Source organism: Podarcis tiliguerta (assembly GCF_965153285.1).
Source record: "Podarcis tiliguerta genome assembly, chromosome: 3".
Lineage (NCBI taxonomy): Eukaryota > Metazoa > Chordata > Lepidosauria > Squamata > Lacertidae > Podarcis > Podarcis tiliguerta.
In genome coordinates, this window is record NC_139536.1 from 117,059,858 (window position 1) to 117,080,058 (window position 20,201).

General features: G+C 43.9%; 1 protein-coding gene across 4 annotated transcripts in view; it reads right to left on the minus strand.

Annotated features, from left to right (window-relative positions):
• The window catches only part of PELI1 (pellino E3 ubiquitin protein ligase 1), a 75,094-nt gene that overhangs the window by 10,334 nt on the left and 44,559 nt on the right, over window positions 1-20,201 (minus strand). For all 4 annotated transcript variants that reach the window (XM_083435402.1, XM_083435401.1, XM_083435400.1 and 1 more), the window contains exons 2-3: window positions 6,415-6,559; window positions 4,488-4,617 (exon numbers count right to left, since the gene is read on the minus strand). In XM_083435402.1, coding sequence (XP_083291528.1) covers window positions 4,488-4,617; window positions 6,415-6,485 — 201 coding nt within the window. In that variant the 5' untranslated portion in view covers window positions 6,486-6,559. The remainder of the gene's footprint in view (window positions 1-4,487; window positions 4,618-6,414; window positions 6,560-20,201) is intronic.

Genomic DNA, 20,201 nt, shown 5'->3' on the forward strand with positions numbered 1-20,201 from the left:
TGAGCAGTAGGGCTGGGTGATATATCATCCCAAACCAGTTTGAAGTTCACATTGTGATAATTGTTTCATAATATTTGAGCTGGCAATATATCGCAAATCACAATGTGTGTAAGGGCTAGGTGATATCTGGTTTTCAACATTGTGATATCGCGAATCACAATGTGTGTAAGGGCTAGGTGATATCTGGTTTTCAACATTGTGATAACTAACCAGCTAAACACCGCAATGTTATCAGCAGCTAAACCTCACAATATCACCTACTAAACATTGCAATCCAACACAATGTCTGAATTAAGGATGGAACCATACAGGGGCGAATAGGACAATGTCCTGGCAACTGCTACTACTTAAGGGTCCAAAATGGATAAGCAACAATATTATCAATCATCACACAGTTTCATCAGCAGGCAAGCAAAAATGCATCCCAATAGGACTTTTGGTTTTGGGCTTGGCTACCAAATGGTGGTATTCAGGATAATCCAAAGTACGGCAATGAATCATAGTGAATACAAATAATCTGGGACTGCCAGACTGCCAGCAGGCCTGCTAGGAGGCAGAAGCAGCAGTGGCAGAAACAGTCTGCCATGACCGCGGTACGTGTCAGCAGTAGCAGCGACAACCTGCAAGGCCTCGCGGTGGTGGCACAATCAGTGGTGGCCCGCGAGTCCTCATGGAGGCGACGTGAGGGGGCAGCAGCAGCAGCGGCATCCTTGAAGGCCTCGCAGCAGAGGAACAAGCAGTGGAGACTTGTGAGGCCTCACAGCGGCGACAGGAGCTGGTGGCAATAGCGGTGGCAGCCTGCTAGGCCTCGCGGCGGTGATAGAGACGGCAATGGTAATGGCAGCCTGCAAGGCCTCATGCAACACAAGCAATGGGGCTTGCAAGGCCTTGCCATGATAGCAAGAAGTGGCGGCAGTCTGCAAGTCCTCCTGGGGCAGTGGGAGGCGGTGGCAGAAGCTGTGGCAGCCTCCCTTAGCAAGGCCTTGCAGGCCACCCCTGCTTCTGCTACTGTCTCCTGCCGCCTTCGGAGGCCTTGCAGGCCGCTACTACTGCCACCGCCATGGCAAGGCCTCGTAGGCCGTCGCCACTTTTGCCACAAGGCCTTGCAGGCCACCACTACTGCCGACACCACGACAAGGCCTCCCAGGCCGCAGCTTCTGCTGCCGACACCCACTGCCACAGCAAAGCTTCGCAGGCTGCTGATTATTGTACCACTGCTGCCAGGCTGCCACTGCTTCTCCCCCTCCCCTGTCATGGTTGATTCTGCCACCACCAGGCTGCTGCCGCAAAGCAGGCCTGCTGGCAGTCCGACAGGTGCAGATGATTTGTATTCACTATGAGCACCATACTTTGGATTGTCCTGAATGCCCCATTTGGTAGCCAAGCCCCAAACCAAAAGTCTCATTTAGATGCGTTTGTTGGCTTGCCCGCTGATGAAAGTGACTGTGAGGTGATTGATAATATCATCATTTATCAATTTTAGACTCTTTAGTAGTTGCAGTTGCCAGGACATTGTCCTGTTTGCCTCTGCGTAGTTCCTTATTTCAGATATTGTGATATATCAATGTATTTTTATGTTCAGCTAGTGATATATTGCAATATTGAAAACCAGTTATCGTCCAGCCCTACTGAGAAGGGTATTTTCTTTAGTGGTCCTCCTCTGGGTGCTCCCCTCCATCTAACTGTACTGCTCGTTTCAGCACCTCATTTGTGGAATGCTCTCCTGGCACCATTACAGTGGTCGTCTGCTAGACAAAGATGACGGTGATGATGACGACTACTACTACTGCTACTTTATTATTAGTACCCCTCCTATCTGACTGGGTTGCCCCAGCCACTCTGGGCGGCTTCCAGCATATTTTTATGTTTATTAAAACATAGTAAAACATGAAACCTAAAAAGCTTCCCTATAAAGGGCTGCCTTCAGATGTCTCCTAAAAGATATACAAGTACTCATCTCCTTGACATCTGATGGGAGGGCATTCCATAGGGAGGGCACCACTACCAAGAAGGCCCTCCATCTCATTCCCTGTAGCTTTACTTCTCACAGTGTGGGAACCGCCAGAAGGCCCTCCATGCTGGGTCTCAGTGTCCAGGCTGAAAGATGGGGGTGGAGATGCTCCTTCAGGTATACTGGGCCAAGGCCATTTAGGGCTTTAAAGGTCAGCACCAACAATCTGAATTGTGCTCAGAAACGTACTGGGAGCCAGTGAAGTTCCTTTAGGGCTGCTCCCAGTCACCAGTCTAGCTGTTGCATTGTGGATTAGTTTAACTTTCCAAGTCACCTTCAAAACCCCACATAGAGTGCATCGCCACTCTGGTGAGGCAGTGAACAGGCAGGTAGGGTCTCAGCCTGTGTACCAGACTGAGCTGGTAAACAGCTGCCCTGGACACAGAATTAACCTGTGTCTCCATGGACAGCTATGAGTCCAAAATGACTCCCAGAGTCATTTCTGTCTTGTTGGTATTCATAGAATCATAGAATCATAGAGTTGGAAGAGACCACAAGGGCCATCGAGTCCAACCCCCTGCCAAGCAGGAAACACCATCAGAGCACTCCTGACATATGGTTCAACCTCAATCCGTTGGTGGCCATCACTACCCTTTGTGGAAATGAATTCCAGAGGTTAATTAATGTGCTGTGAAGGACATTCCTTTCTCTGATTCGTCCAGCTTCACTGGATGGCCCCAAGTTGCAGCATCTAAAGAGAGAAAGATTCTCCCTATCCATTCTCTCCAAACCATGCATAATTTTATACACCTCCATCATATTTTCCCATCTTATTCACCTTTTTTTCTAAACTAAAAAGCTTTCTTCACATGCAAATTGCTCCAATCTCTTGATCATTTTGGTTGTCCTTTTCCGCACTTGTGAGATCTTTTTTCAGGCTTGCTGACCAGAAATGAACACAGCAGTCCGAGTCGCAACAAATATTGATATAATGACATTTTGGTACTAGTATTTTCATTTCCTAGCCCTTTTCTTATTATCCCTAACACAGAATTTGCTTTTTCCACAGGTGCTGCTGTATGAGCTATAGTCTGATTAAATAAATAAATCATATTTCCCACTGGCTGATTATAAAAAGTCATATGCATTACAACATTTATTTTGTGGTGGTTAGCTGAGCTGCTTTCGCACCACAGTCCAACGGGGGTGGGGGGGCTGCCCAGATAGGAGGGCCTAGGAAAACATGAGCAGCCAGGGAAGGGGAACTACAAGTGGCCCAGAAGAGGGAGGGGAAGAGTTCCAGGGGCGGTTACAAGAATTCAAAATTCAGAAATTAAAAACGGTTAAAACAAACTACAGGCACAGAAACACGGTGGGTCCTGAAAAAAACACATCTCAAGTGCCAAAGGCCAGAGACTGACCAAGCAAATAAACTACCTTTGCAAAATGGTGGTGCAAAATGGTGGTGCGCCTTGTTTACTCTTGCTGCAGGACCTGAACCGCTGGCTTCAACATGCAAGAAGGGAGTCTCAATGTGTTCACTGCCCTGGGCAAAAATGAGGGTGCTCTAAAGGATGCTGGGCCCAAAATGGCAAGTCCTCGCAGCTCCCCACCCCCTGCTTAAGGAAGGGCTAACTCCATTTTTCAGTTTCTCTCTCCCACCCCACTCCCCAGCAAAGCCTTTTCCTCGGTGCCACTGGAGAAGAGGTAAGCAATCATTGGATGGTAGAGTTTAAGGGTTGACACACACACACACACACACACACACCCGCAGTACTAAGGAAGAACTTGGAACAGCCGCCTCATCTGGGAGCCACAAACCCACCTGGATCAAGGTCAGAAGGATCTTTGTGTGTGGCCTCTTTCCTGTCAGCATTCCTACCTGCTAATATTGCCTTATCCTAACCTCAGTACCAGTTTAAACACTGACAGAACCCCTTCAAAATAGGAGGTGCATTGTTGCACTTCCCATACAGCACCCACCACAAGTGTTACATGAATGTGGGGAATAGTGAGCAGTGCTGCTTGAGAAAATGTTTACTCTTAAGAGTGAACGTTTCAAGAGGCAGTGGGTTGCAGAGGTTGAAGCTCTGGATTTTGGCCAGCTTCAGATTCCAATCTCTCCAGGAGTTCCAGACAGGAGCGTTTTCCCAGCACTGCCTGGAGATGCCAAGCACTGAACCTGGGACCTCTACATGCAAAGCAGATGCTCTACCTCTGAAGCTCACTAGGCGGATCTTAGGACACTCCTGTGCTCAGCCCAACCTGCTTTGGCAGGGTGGTTGCAAGGACCAAGTCCAGGATTCACATACATGGACACTTCCATGACTTCAGTGGAGAAGGCCAGGATGCAAGTGTAAATAATATTATTGAAAATGTCTTCATTTCCATGAGCAAGATTAGCTTTTTCAGAAGAACTGGCTTTGCATTGGAATACTTCAGTGAACTTAATTATCAGAATTTGCTGCAAGTGCCGCTGCCATATAACGAAACAAATGCTGGCCTTTGGAGACGAAAGCTCATTAGGCAAGCTTACCTTTGCTGCCTGAGGCGTACAGGCAATGTGCACAGTGCTAGGTTTCACCCCATTTGCTTTGGCTCTTTTAAATAAAGCAAATCTGCTTTTTCTTCTTCCTCGATCTCCATTTGGCAGAGAGCCATTGTACCTGTGGAAAAAGGGTGAATGAAGACATTACAGAGGGTATTTGTGGATGGGTTGCCTCTGAATTAATTTGGACATATTACCACAAACCTGTGGAATTAAAGATCTTTTTTTAAAAAAGTGTAGTTTTTTTATTATAAAAAAGTTGTGCATCACTCAAGTAGATCTATGCCTTTATGGCTGAAATGAACTGATGTGGGCAAACAAACTGAAGCTTAATCCTGACACGGTGGTCACAGTCAGTAGAACTGACTCAGTTCTTGGGGTTTAACCTGTGTTGGATGCGGCTACACTCCCCTTGAAAATGCAGGTGTGTAGTATGGGGATTTTTCTGTATGTGGCCTTGACCCTGGTTGCCCAGCTGTTTGCCGAGGCCAGAAGTGCCTTTGCCCAATTGAGACTTGGGCACCAACTGTGCACATTCCTGGAGATGCAGAGCTGGCCATGGCACTAGCTGCATTACATCTGGATTACTGCAATGTTCTATACATGGAGCTGCCTTTGAAGAGTCCATGGCCAAGTTGCTAAAATTGAGCATGTGCTTTTCAAACCTAAACAGCTGCAGTAGCTTCCAATTTGTTTCCAGGAAGAATTCAAAGTGCCGGTGATTCCCTTTAAAATCCTTAATGGTTTAAGACTGGGATATCTGAAGGACCTCCTTCTCTCCTGTATAACATGATCACCATCATGTGTGACCCAGAATCCCTTGCAGTATACTTGGTTAGGACTAAAAAGAGGGGCTCCCCCCTCCCTGTGGCTGAAATTCCCTCCCAAGAAAGGAACACCTTATCGTCTCTTTAATGGCATTCTGAAAGCTAGTAAAAACCTTCCTTTTTAAGAAGGCATTCAGTTTGTAACTGATTGTTTGCCAAATGAATGGGCAGTGGAAGCAGGGCAGGTGGAGATATCTTGGCTACTTAGAATCATAGAATTGTAGAGTTGGAAGGGCCCACGAGGGTCATCTAGTCCAACCCCCTGCAATGCAGGAATCCTTTGCCCAACATGGAGATCAAACCCACGACCCTGAGATTAAGAGTCTCCTGCTCAACCCAAAATAAAAGTCTTTGTATATTTGGAATAATTTTTACTGCTGCTGTATTACTGATATTTGGCTGTTTAGTGCTATTTACCTACTGTTGCTTTAGTGTTTTAATTATTTTGTAACTGATTTTTAAATTGTTAATTTATAGTATGATTTTTTTTTGTTATGACTACTTGCGCATTTGAATGATAGGGATGCAAATGATTTAAATATATGAATATAAAACACCCCTAGAGATAGTATTACAAGTCCACTGAGGTCCTTCTAAAAATCATTGCAGAAATGTAAAATTTATGTGAAACTGTCAACTCAGATACACTGAAGGGTAGCCTGTAAGAACAGATGCTCTCTCTTGCTAACAGGCCTGTTACTTATAGCCTAATGTACCATAAACCAAATACCTTCATAATAAATGACACAATACAGCCAACATTAAGCCCTATTGATTTCAGTGAGAAGCTTACATATATGTTAAATCTCTCCTGCTGGAACTGATGGAGCTCAGAAATGTTTAGTGGTGGTTGGATCATGTCCAAAGTCATGAACAACAGTAAGACCATGAGGGCATATCCTAACTAACCATGTTGTCCAACATTAGTATGATGGCTTTAGCTTGAAGTCAGGGTGCAAGAAGAAAATGGCAGTGGAAATAATTTTCACAGGTCCAGATTGCATTGCATATAGTGACAAGCAAAACTGCTTTTCTTCACAGAGTTAAATACATATTCACTGGGTCTCATTTTAATAAGAAATACTTACCCCAATACAATCAGTTCACCATATTTCACTGGTGCTTTTGACGGATGGTTTTCTTGATCAGGCGAAAACATGAGCCTTGTTAGTTCCTTTATCTCAAAGTCCACTTCTCTGATCAAGAACCTTGGCAAACCTTTTTCATTATTTCCTGAGGAGAGTGGAGAAGTTAAGACATAAATTGGAGTGGCTTAGGAGAAATTAGTTTCACCTATCAGTTTTGCCAAGCACCGCAGACTGACCAACAGTATATTGTTCACCTTCCAGGCCTACTTCATTCATTACAGGAGCTATAGGGTGCCCTTTTTTCTTTGCTCAGCTTTTCTCTGGGGGTTGAAAACTAACTAGAGTCATGTACGGTGGTACCTCTGGTTGCGAACAGGATCTGTTCCGGAGGCCCGTTTGCAACGTGAAAAGCCCACAACCTGAAGCGCTGTATCTGCGCAGATACACGGCGTGATTTGGTGCTTGTGCACATGTGTGAAGCGCAATTTAGCACTACTGCACATGTGCGAGCGTCGAAACCCGGAAGTAACTTTCCAGTACTTCTGGGTCACTGCAGGACGCAACCTGAAGAAACGTAACATGAGGTATGACTGTATTACAAAAAGAAATGACAACAACTAGCTTTCTTTCATCTGCTGTTGAGCCCACTTGTGCAAAAAGGATCCTGTATATTGCCCAAGCCTCCCATTCACAGGTTGCCTTGGATATCATTAATAATGATATTTGCCACACTTACAGAGAGACAGTGTGCTGTAGTGGCTACTGTGCTTTGCTAAGAATTGGGAGACTGGGGTTCCAATTCTGATTCAGATATTAAATTTACTGGGTGACCTTAGTCCTGCCACCATCTCTTAGCCTAACCACATGGGGTTGTTGTGAGGATCAAATGGGGAGGTGGAAAACCATGAATGCCACTTTGAGCTCACTGCAGGAAAAGTGGGACAGAAATAGAATTATAAATAAATGCTGTTAAGATACATGCTGGAGTAATCTTAACAACAGTGTCAGTAACATGATAGATAGGTAGATGATAGATAGATAGATAGATAGATAGATAGATAGATAGATAAAGGGGCATTCCCCCTCAGTCTTTTACGGCTACAGATCTCATCAGCCCCAGCCAGTATGGCTAGGTAGTCCACAAAGTAAAACCTACACCCACACCCACAATGTTTTAATCATAAGCATATTTATTCAGAAGTAGGTAACAGATTTATAACCAAATATGGATATTGTATACACAATCACACTCTGCTATTCTATATTTAGCCTGGAATCATGGGCCTATGAGCCACATTACTCTTTCAGTTCCTCCCTATTCAAACCTGGGTGGAATCTGAATTGCCTTGGAGAGTTGGGGGCTCTAGAACTTTCCAGTCCAAAAGGCAGAAATGCCAAAAGACAGAAGAGACAGTGTGCCAAAATGAGAGAATGGATCTTGAAGCAGCAGCTGCAGTCAGAGGAAGGGGAGTAGAGAGTTCCTTGAGACTCATTTTAGGCCTATTGTACTGGCAGCTGCTGAGGCTTTCCCCTCCCTGTGACCATTGATTCGTGCTTCTTTTTCTTCACCCCATCCCAAGTCAGGACAAGCAGCAATGGCTGAGAATACACTTGCCAAAACGCTCTGGCAGCTTTGGTGAATGGGTGTGTGGAATGTGGGCAAGGCAGTATGTGGACATCTGCGCCCCCTTAGCCCCTTGTGACAATGCCTACAGACTGCAAATATCAGGGTGAAAACAAGTTTTAAGTGGAAACCATAATATTCTGCTGACTTCTACAGGCAGCCACATCTGAAACGCAAGTTGGGTATGATAAAGGAAACTAGCTTGGAAGATGAAATGATATTTACATTATTATGTAGTCTAAGGGACTTAAAGAAAATAAATGCTTGAGGACCACTTTCACAATTAATGTTTAGAGATGCATTTTTAGCTATAGCATCCTGCTTCTGAATGGTGCTAAAGGAATAGAAAGTAGAAGATTCAGTTTTGAATTGAGTGCACATGTTACATTTGAAGCACAGAGGTGGAAAATACAGAAACCTATTTAAGAGCCACTTGTCAGAATAATCTCCATCTTACATAAAGTGATACAGGAAATGCACTTAACATATAGAACTGGTACAGATCTAATGCTCCCTGATCACTAATAATCAATCAGTAAATGGGAACAAGGCATTGCATTCTTCCTCTTAACCATCCTTTTTTGTAGTGGGGTAGGAACGAACAAATTATTCTACAGCCAGGATTTAGGAGTATCTTTATCATAGTTAGCACAGGTCGTGTGAGGAAGAGGGAAGGCACAAGAAAGATATGATCACCCAGCCACTCCTGTGGCATGGTAATGTTGAGTTTTATGTCTGCACTGCATAACACTTGGGGAGTGTTATTTCTGCGCTGGAGAGAGAACAATGCTTCTTTCAAAGGCTGCATTCAGATGTGGGATTTATTGCATTAGTACTACTGGATATAATGCTAGTGCTTCTGTTCTGATTTCTAATGCTCCTTTTACACTGTGGTGCATGTTGTGTTATGGGATGGTGGCTTTTTGGTCCATATACCATCTCACACTAAATTTTGAACAGAAGGAAAGAACTGCATGCTGGGATACTACCCCAAACTTTATCATGTGAAATTACAATGATTTGAAATCCAGTGATTTGACAGGGTTGAACTGGATTTTTTTCTGGAAGCAATTGACAGAGAAATAAGTGCTAAACTTCTGCTAGATTCTACAAGTGGCTTGTAGGTTATTTGATAGGTCACATAAAGCATGAAAAATAACAAGTATTAATTAATCAATCAATCTCCTTTACTGGCATAGAAAGAGTGTGTTGTATATATGGATCAGAACACAACATGGGTAATAAAACATAGTAAGAGGTACATTAGGATAAAACCGTCCGGACGTCGTGAGATACAAAAGTGGCTCTTAGGACCTATGGTGACGGAATTTCATGGCATCACTCAAAAATCTTGCCACATTCCCCACAGCATCAATCCTACAATTATTCAGCAGATAGGCCACCCTGGAAGAGTCAGTGTGATAGATCCCTCCTTCAATAAGGGGACCAAATATTTATTTATTTATTTGCATAAAATGGGCAATGAAATAAAACATGTGTGATGGATTCGACCTGTTTTGTGCCACAAGGGGAGTGCTTTTCAGCATATGGGATTTTAGAGAATCTACCTTGCAAAACTGTAGATGGCAAAACATTAAATCTTGTGAGGAAAGAGATCTGTGTAGGTGGGGATTGTAAAGATGATGTAAATATGGAGTGCCCTGACCATACGAGGATGGAATTCCTAACCCCAATGGGGAACGGGTTTTATTGGCTGTGCGGCTAAGAGTTTGGAATTCAATCTCTAGAATTCTACGCCTGATTGTCTAGAATGCTTCCAATTGTGGGAGCACAAGCAGCGACTCGAGTGACAGGATACAGGTTTTGATTTTGTTCTCAATGCAAGCTAACCATTGAGTGGTGGAATTCTGCTAGCATATGGAAAGTTAAAGAAAAGTCAGACTTGAAACGTAGGCGGGGCCAGAATTTTATAGTGGTGAGCCACGCTTTGGTTTCCAGAAGCCCGTTTCCAGACACATGGCTGCATACAGCACACTTTGGCAGCCCCAGGATTTTGCACAGAAATTTTGATTGGATGTGTTTCAACAACTGGTTAACTGCACCAATCCATAATGGGATGCCATGCGTAAGTTTTGGGCCTACTTTTGCATTAAAGACCTTTAGTGCAGCTGGGATGTATTGATTCCCTTTGTTGAAGAGGGTCTTTTAGGAAAAGAATGAATTAATATGGGGCTAAGATGCAACCCTGTTTTATCCCTTTGTAGACGAGGATTTTTGGGGTTAGCCTGCCTAATTGAGAGCATTTCACCTGGCACCTCATGGAAGTGTTTAGTTTTCTAATGAGAAAAAGTAACCTTTAAGTGGATGTTCATTTTGGACGGTTTATTCCAGAGCAACTCCCTCGGGATTGAGTCAAAGGCTTCTTTTAGATTCAAAAAGACGGTATAAAGTTTTTGATTAGGAACCCTAGAGTATTTGTCCACTAGGTGAGAAAGTATGACACAATGATCCAAGGTAGTTTTTCCTTGACATAAACCCAACTGCTCAGAGCCTGGTAAGGCAAATTGGGACATCCACTGGGTAAGCTTTCCCAAGAGATGTTTAGCATATAGCTTCCCCACTATAGAGAGGAGGCTTAATGGTCTATATAGTTAGGTTGTAATGTGCACTCTCCCTTATTGTATATTGAAATGATAATTGTGCTTGTCCATGCCTCTGGCATAAGTCCAGTCATGTCTACCCATGTGAACAGGTTGGCCAGCAAGAGGCCCCACCAGTCAGGGTGTAGTTTAAGAACATCGGGGCCTATCCCATCTGGACCAGTCGCTTTCCCTTGCTTTAACTGGCCTATCAACCATTTTATTTCATCTGATGAAACTTGGGGCCACTCGGGGGCATCCATTTGAATAGAATGATGACAAGGCACTCCACTGGAATGTTCCTCGTGTAGGACACCTGGAAAGTAGTGGTACAAACCACTAGGCAAAATGGGTGGAGAGGAGAGGTAAGTAGTATTGAATGCCCCAGAAACTAAGGACCAGAATCTCCTTTACTTGTTTGAGGTTATGGTATAAAGGAGCTGTTCCTATTGTTTGTTGGCATGTTCAGATCTCTTTTTTCAATAAGATGCTGCAACAAATTTTAAGACCTGGAATATTATGGGGATAGGGCGGTTGCCTCTTCCTTATGAAGGTGTCAATAGATACCCCGGATGTGTGCTCTGAGTGCTCTGCATTCTTTATCAAACCAGACAGCAGCAAAGGGCTCCCTGGATTGTTTCTGCGTCTTGAATTGTTGTTTTGAAAACTCATTTAGAGATCTTAATAGGATTTCAAATGTTTCAATAGCTTCTTGGGGGTTTACTGAGTTAATTGTAGAAGCTCTGTATTCCAACATGGTCTCACTTTGGAACTGTTGGAGAAGTTTGTAAGGTGAGTCTGTGGTCCAAGGGATCCTAAGCAGAAAATCTTTGCTTGCATCAGGGAACAGAGGCAGAGGCGCAAGCGTGGGACTGTCAAATTTGGTGGCCAAGGTCAAAGATGAATAATTGCTAGTGGTGTGGTCGCTCACAGCGAAGTTCATGGCTCAAGCTGAGTCACTTCCATTGACAGGGGGTTCCTGAAGGGGCAGATGGAAAAAGGGGAGTTGATAGTTACGATCACAGAGAGGCGACCGCTCTCGATGTGGTCTACCACCTGAACTGTTTCAAACTGAGTTATCAGTGCTGAGGACCCTAAGATGTAGTCGAACACACTATTTCCTCGCCAGGAAACAAACGTGAACTCCCCTGGCAGGTCACCTGGTAATGAACCATTCAGGATCACCCTGTCAAAACACACACACAACTTGGCAAGGCAAACTTCAGCATCATTTATAGGAGTGTCTTTGGAATGTTGCAGGCCAGAGAGAAGCTGGGGCAGGGGATCCTGGGTATCAAAGCCCAGCTCTCTCGCAAGCTCGAAATTGCCTTTAACCACCCTTGCGTGGTAATTAGCAGATCAATTTTGGACTCCAGTTTTTCCAAAATTAACACATAAGGAAGTATCAGGAAGATGGAAGAAAGAACTGTCTGAATACAGCCAAATAAATTTCAAGCCACTGGCCAAGCAACTTCTTTTCTGAGGAAAAGCTGTAACCTGCTAACACATAGTCTCCCCACCACACCCTTCAACAGGGTGCCTCCCATGCACCAAAACTTGTGGATAAGTCTTTCCATATTGAGTTATCCTGATAGTGGTTATTCTTGAAGCATGATTTACAGAAGCACTTCAATGGCCACCTTAGTTATAACAACCATAGTTGTCCTAGGAGAGTTCAAAGTCACATTTTCAATTTTACAACTTTCCTAACAGGTTGTTTGGGCTAAGTGACTTGCCCAAGGTAAGCCCAGGGAGCTTCACAACTAAGCAAGGATTTGAATCTCGGCTTCCCAAATCCAAAACTCTAACACTCTTAACCATTGCTTTATGTTGTTTTAAAACTAGTAAAGTCAGCCATTTTTACTAGATGCAACAAAAGGAGGGGGTAGGAGGAAGATACAGCGTGGAAAAACCCAGTTTCTAGGAAGCTGCATCCCCCCCCCCCCCTGCTGATACAAAGCTATAGCTCTTCAAAATGGAATGTAAGGAGGTACACATTTGTAAAATAGTTACAAGTATATGCATGCAACTTTCTTGCACTAATCCTGAGCATGCACTTATTGTGCATGACAAATGTATAGGATATTATTTAGTGAATTGGTTATCTTGTTTACTGGTGCTATGCCTCCTTAAAAAGCTATTAAATGGTTTAAGAACATGTTTTGCTACTGGGCTTAACTCCACTCACATAATTCTATTTGGCTGCATAAGAACTAAGCATGCAACATGCAAGGGTTTCACTTTGATAAGAGAGGTTGGCTTACGGAACTACACAACACTGGACACTATTAATTCCATTTCTTGAAAGTTGTAACTTTCAAAATTGTGCCAAGCATTTCTACTTCCTTGATTATCTGGTGCACATAATACTGCCCTGGAAAGTCCTTCTCTTTTAAACTCTCTCTCCTCCTCTCCTCTAACACACACACACACACACACACACACACACACCCTTTTGTTAAGAAACATCCTGCATGTTCTCACCTCAGAAGCCTTTGTATGGCATAGCTTTAAAGTTACATTCATCTTGTACAGTTCAGGTTGAAACATCCTCAATTCACCCAGTGCAGGCAAGGTTTAAAAAGATAGCAGCAGTAGGTGGAAGTGAAAGTATAACTTTGACACCACTGGCACAAATTCACCCTCTCTTCCCTTTGGAAGCATACTAATTTGAAGTCCTTAGAACCTAAAAAGTCTCCCATGGCCCACTTTTGTCAGCCAAAAACAATATGCCAAGGGGAAATTCAACCACATATCTATTTAAAGGAATTACTCATTCCTAACGGACATCACTGAGTTTCCACGCTGTTGTTTTTTAAAAGTTGATAATTCAGTACAATTCTGCTGCTTAATTCAGAATCTGGCAGACTCTGAGCACACACATATGAGGGGGCAAGAAAAGAATGCAAAGCCCTAGCATAGCAACAAGACAGCCTGTAAGACTTGGCAGCTCCTTTGCAAGTATGTTTGTTCTTCATTACAATTGTGAGCCTACACCACTTGGCCAAGCTCCCGAAGCAACAAGCAATGCACTGGGACTGAGGTGCTCCTTTTGCTGGGGAACAAAACCTATGCAAAGGTTACATTAAGGGTTGTTCCTGCTAAATCTGTTCAACCTGTTTTGGGAAATTCATGGACCTGAGAGAAATCTGTAACATCCAGGCTAACTGATCCAAGTGGTTACTCTATCACACAATGGCCTACTTGATCTGTTTATTAGCACATGGCCACCACTGCAGAGCATACAGGAATGCTGAGGTAGCTGGAGCAAGAGGTTAACTCAAACAGAACTGCTGCACTTGTATTTAAAAATCACAGTGATGACCCTGGTGAAGCAGGTTTCCTTTCTCCCTCATAGTGTCTGCAAAGTGCCATCTCATAAAACAGTTTCAAAAGTAGGGAATGGCCTGACAAATTGAGGGAATCTCTCTCTCAATGGAGCCTACATTAGGTCCATGCACTGAACAAAGTTTGCCAGACAATGTGTGTGCATGTCAAACCACTCACCAGGGATTCAGACACCAGCATGAAACTTTAGCCTGGTTTATATAGATCAACTTGCATTAGCTTATCCTACTGATACAAAAGAGGCACCTAAACAACATAAAGGGGCCCAGAAGCAAGCTGGAATCCTATCTTACCTTGCCCATCCTGGTTTGACATTGATTTGTCTTTTTCCATTGCAAAGGAGGAAAAGAAGAAAGGGAGCACATGTGTGAGCGAGTAATACTGATTTCTCCTTTGCAGCTTGAATCTCCCGACATAAAAAGATGCCCCATGACTGACAGGTGGGCAGTCCCACTCCCCTGTCAAAGTGGCCTATGGAGGGTTGGCCAGATCCTATTATTCGCCCCTGCTTTAGAGTTGAGGCCAAACACAAAACCTATATAAAGTTTATTAACCCGGGAACATTTTGCTGTTATGCAAAAGCAACAGATGATCCTACTCTGAGGAAATCACAACACCATCCTACGTATTATCTGTGATGTTCTCAGCTTCCCACACACAATGTCACAGAATTACATGTATCTTTTTGCACAAGGTGGCTATTTTAAAGTCAGCAGTGTGCTATTACCATATACCTTTAACTGTGAGTGTGCCTCTGTGGCACTTCTACCTACATAGTTCCTTGCCGGGGGGGGGGGGGAGGTGCCGTTGGGCACAAATTTGCAGTTGGGTGGGAAGGAAGTGCAGATGGATCAACTGGGGTGGGGGAGAATGAGACACATTAGGTGTATGTGTTAAATGACAGGCAATGTCAGGGACAGTATGGACACAAATTACACAAAGGCTGAATGTGCTCCGTTCCCATACTTAAACTGCCCAAACTATATTAACACACCTTATTTGGGGCTAGGGCCACCTCTACTTCACCCTCAGGCAGGTAATGCTTTGTCACCCATGCTAACACATTGCAATGGATGCAAAATTTCTGTTTCCACGGGCAATTGGGCCCTGCTTTTACTTTTGAGCACAACCCTTGCAGATTGTGCTGCAGCTGCTATAAATTGAGAGAAGGGAAGACCTTGCAGGCAACGAAGATTGGGCCTGTCTTGTGGTATTTTCCTAAACAGAGAGAACAAACACTGAATCTCAGTGTAAGAATTTAGCAACACCAGGGATGCAGATTGAGCAAGAGGCCACTTAAGGACAGAGAACTGTAGCTTTTGGAGATTCTTTGCTGGCGAGGACAAGCACAAACCAGAGTCTGCGTTTGGCACAGCACAGGGATGTTTTCAATCGGGGGGGGGGGGTTAGTTATCCTGCTTTCTATTCCTTTTTTTAAAGCCACGTGTATGCCCTGAAACCACAAACAACCAAACAATAATAATACCACATGGCACCAGGAGATGTTCTCCTCCCTCTGTGAGCTAACAGTAGTCAGTACTAAAAGTCTGTACTACAAGCGCTACTGACGGCAGTGTAAAACGAAGCATCTTAAGCAACCAGCCAAGTTGAGCTCAACAGGTAAACTTGGTGAAAACTGGAGAAGTCCAGTGCTTGAGAGGTACCAATTTTGGCCACACAATTTTCATCAGGCAGCAGGAATAGATATCAGGATGGGATGATCCAATGGACCTTCCACCATTGTGTCATTGAGTTAAGATTTACACCACTGCAAAGCCGTTGGATTGTCCTGTTAGTTACAGTATTGTAGATAAGAACTACTGGTTCCTATGGAGAAACCACCACTGACACAGACTGTAAGCAGGGAGCAAAACATGCGTTGTGTTCATTTGACTTGGGGGGAGGGCGTGTCTCACAGGGAATTTTGCAGCTGGAAAACCTGATTTCAAAACACCATGGCTCCTTGGCAGCCAGCCTGCCATCAGGGCATGAAGGCAGCAGCCTTCCTCTGCTTCATGGCCCCAGAGTCTGAACATCTGATTTAGCAAATCCCTGGCAAACTGGCATGGAAAAACATTCCTTTCTATCCCTTCCCTCAACATTTTGACATTACTTTCCAACTTTCTCACTGAAAATACATACAGAATTGTCTGTAATCTAGAGACCAAAAGTGCAACTGAGATAGACATGAGTTATTAGAAGTATGTTTTGTTCCAATTAGTTTTATACATGATATGTCTACTTTTCAGAACTGTTCTACTTTCATTTTAATTCTTGTTCTAACCTCTCTTATTTCCACTATTGTTTATTGTTACTGTTATTAAAATCCCAATAAAGTACTTTTCAAGCGGCAGTTTGCTTTTAGGTCCATAAAGGTAAAGGAGCCCTGACAGTTGAGTCCAGTCGCAAACGACTCTGGGGTTGCAGCACTCATCTTGCTTTACTGGCCGAGGGAGCCGACATTTGTCCGCAGACAGTTTTTCCGGGTCATGTGGCCAGCATGACTAAGCCGCTTCTGGAGAGACCAGAGCAGCACACGGAAACACTATTTACCTTCCCGCCAGAGCGGTACCTATTTATCTACTTGCACTTTGACGTGCTTTCGAACTGCTAGGTTGGCAGGAGCAGGGACTGAGCAACGGGAGCTCACCCTGTCATGGCGGCGATTCGAACCGCCGACCTTCTGATCGGCAAGCCCAAGGGGCTCAGTGGTTTAGACCACAGCACCACCCGCGTCCCTGGCTTATAAACAGTAAATAACAAAAACAGAACAGACCATCACAAATACAGCACAAATCATATAGAACAATTAACAAATCGTCAGTAAAGCAATTACAATCCATAAAGCACCATCAGCAAAACAACTAAAAAAAAAGCTAAACAGCACAATTACAAATGATAAATTATAGGATTCACAAAGGTACTGTAACATTTATAATCTACAGAACACCAACAACATGAACAAAATAGCAACCAAAAAATAAACCGAGCACTGCTGAGTTCATACACACACACTCTCCCCACCCCCAAGACTCATAACTTTTCACTCTGTTCAGTGATTTGAGCGCAAAGCTTCACTCCAGTCAGAGGAAGTCTGCTTCTGAATACCAGCCACTGGGTATCACAAGCGAGAAGAATGCTGTTGCCCTCAGGTCCTGCTTGGGTGGCCCTCCTGCTTTGACCTGATCCAACAGGGCTCTCCTTATATTCTTAATTCCCCTTTGTGTGCTCTGTGCGAATATTTGCCAAGTTAGTGTAAGGGGCATATGTGCTACTTTGGTTCTTCATGTAGATGTATGGATACTGTTGTGTGGTGATGCCACTTTACTTTGCAAATAGGCCAAATATGGTCTTGAAGCAAATTCCTGTTGTTCAAGACCTGTGGAAAGCATTATTCTGAAACTCTTTATGCACGGACATTATACCCACCAACTTGGGGAGCTCTTTAGCATGCTTCCCCTGCGTGTGTCATGGAGTGTCATGGGTGTTCAAACATGGGTAGGAGTCAGTAGCAAAAACACTGCTTCTTCTATCCCTCCGCCCCCACGGCTGCCAAGTTTTGCGTGGTCGAGTGTCTTGTTTTTAAGATAGTATCTTTTGGTAAAATATAAGGGGGGGGGGACTAAAATAGAAGTGAGAAGGGCAACACCAATATGATTGCAACAACAAAAACTGTGCTAAAGTTAAGAAAATTGAGGAGGGAGGATTGAGTCAGGGATCTCCATTCCGTTTCAGTACTCAAAATAAATTCCTGGGTTCAGACTTCTTATAATTTTACACATGTGCTTTTTGCAACTGGCTCCAATTAGTGGATCTGTGGATTCTCATAACCAAAGTATTGTGATAATGGACGCCTTTTTAAAAGTGTTTATTATCACACTCATTGATCAGGTCACAGTGGGGAGACATTTCTCATGTAATAAATGACTGAGCTTTAAACTACTTGGTCTTGGAGCCAGAAAAAGGAAAGGTAGTACTTGATTTAATACAGAGTGGTGTCCAGGCCCATCTTATAGTGATGTAATTGTTGTTTACCCACTTTGAAATAACCAAAAAAAAAAAAAAAAAAAAAAGAATGTAAAGAGTGGGAAGCTGTCTGGAAAACACATCAACACATTTAGTTTTGAGAGTTTTAATTTAAAGCAAGTTGAAGGAGAAAGTTAGGAAGATAATATATTTTTAAGATGTTCAGAAATTATTGTTACGAAACCCTGGTGCCTGCCCCTCTCTTTGCCAAGTGGTGGCAAGAGCGCATGGAGTCACAGGCACACACACACAGGATCTGTGTCCCTCTAGAGAATAGAAGACCTGGCGGAGACTGTCGTGCCTTAATAAATATGGTTTATTCACCTATTTACACCTTCAGTCTGCATGGAGGTAGTCCAGAGCTCACGGCATGACCCATGGCATTGCAGGCAACCTTTCATCTCCTCCTCCAAGATGGATCTCAGCCTTACTTCCTCCTCCTTCTGCCCAGAAGCCCCTGTTTCAACACTCCCCTTTTCCTGTCCCTCTCAAACACACAGTTACCCTGGGCAACCTTTGTGACATCTCACTCCCCGGGCCAAATGACCCTTCTGTGGCCCATCAGCACCATTTTGCAGTGCTAACAGTCTGCTCTTCCCTCAGCCAGCCAAGCTGGATTGCATAATCCCAGCCCAGGAATTCATTTGCAGCTTGCATTCTCCCTTCATGCCACAAATAACAAAAATCATAGCATTTATTAATTTCTATGTTTGTCCTGTCTATAACACTATTTAAAACCACTATAACAGAGGCTCAGATTAGGAAAGTTTCACACAAGTCCAAATGGATGCCAGTGTGGCTAAATAGCCGTGTGAATGAAGCAATAAAAGAAGTCGTCCTGTGAAACAGGGGGAAATTGAAAAAGGATAATAAACTGGGGGGGGGGGGTAAGTTGGATAATAATATGACCAAGTCAGGAATTTTAGGAGCATATCATTGAAGGTGCAGAATCAGTGAATATTCCTTTAAATATATGAAAAGCAGGAAATCAGTCAAGGAGGCAGGATTTTTAGAACGTAAAAGTCTGAATGAAGTATTGAAGGAGAACAGGGAGATGGCAGAGAAGCTAAATGAATCCTTTCCCTCAGCCTTCACTGTGGAAGTGTTTGGAATAGTTTGTGAACTATTTTTGGAAGCCGAATGTCTGACAGGGCTTCCGCGGCTTCGAATTGGCTGCAGAAACTTCCTGCCGCCAATCAGAAGCTGTGCTTTAGTTTCTGAACATTTTGGAAATCGAACGGACTTCCAGAACGGTTTCTGTTCAACTTCCAAGGTACAACTGTACATGCATAGGCTATACTAAACATCAATAGGGATGACACTTGTTACACTGAAACTCCTGAGTCCCCAGTTTGAAGTTGGCACATGCTGGTCACGAGCCACATGCACCGCTACCATACTTCAATGAACTTCCACTTAGAAAATGTCAGAAAAAGCTGTGTGTGTGCAGATATAGGCATGGAAAGCAAAAGGAACCCTCGCTGGCATGTATATCTCTATATGTACAATGAGTTTTTAACAGTGTTGTGTAGCGGTTAGAGTGCTGGACTAGGACCAGAGATACCACAGTTCAAATCCCCCTTCAGCCATTAAACTCATTGGGTGACCAACCACAATCTCTCAGCTTAACCTACCTCACAGGGCTGTTGTGAGGATAAATTGAGGAGTGCAAGAACCACGTCTGCTACCTTGAGCTCGTTGGAGGAAAAAGTAGGATATAAATGCAAAACATTTTATTTCTGGGATCGTGTGTGTATGCATACCCTTTTAAAGAAGGGTTAAAACATTCATGGAGGATGGGTTTATCAGTAGCTATGGACACGGGTGGCACTGTGGTCTAAACCACTGAGCCTAGGGCTAGCCAATCGGAAGGTTGGCGGTTCGAATCCCCACAATGGGGTGAGCTCCCGTTGCTTGGTCCCTGCTCCTGCCCACCTAGCAGTTCGAAAGCACGTCAAAGTGCAAGTACATAAATAGGTACCACTCTGGCGGGAAGGTAAACGGCGTTTCCGTGCACTGCTTTGGTTTCTCCAGAAGCGGCTTAGTCATGCTGGCCACATGACCCGGAAAAACTGTCTGCGGACAAATGTCGGCTCCCTTGGCCAGTAAAGCAAGATGAGCGCTGCAACCCCAGAGTCGTTTGCGACTGGACTCAACTGTCAGGGCTCCTTTACCTTTATGGAGCTAAA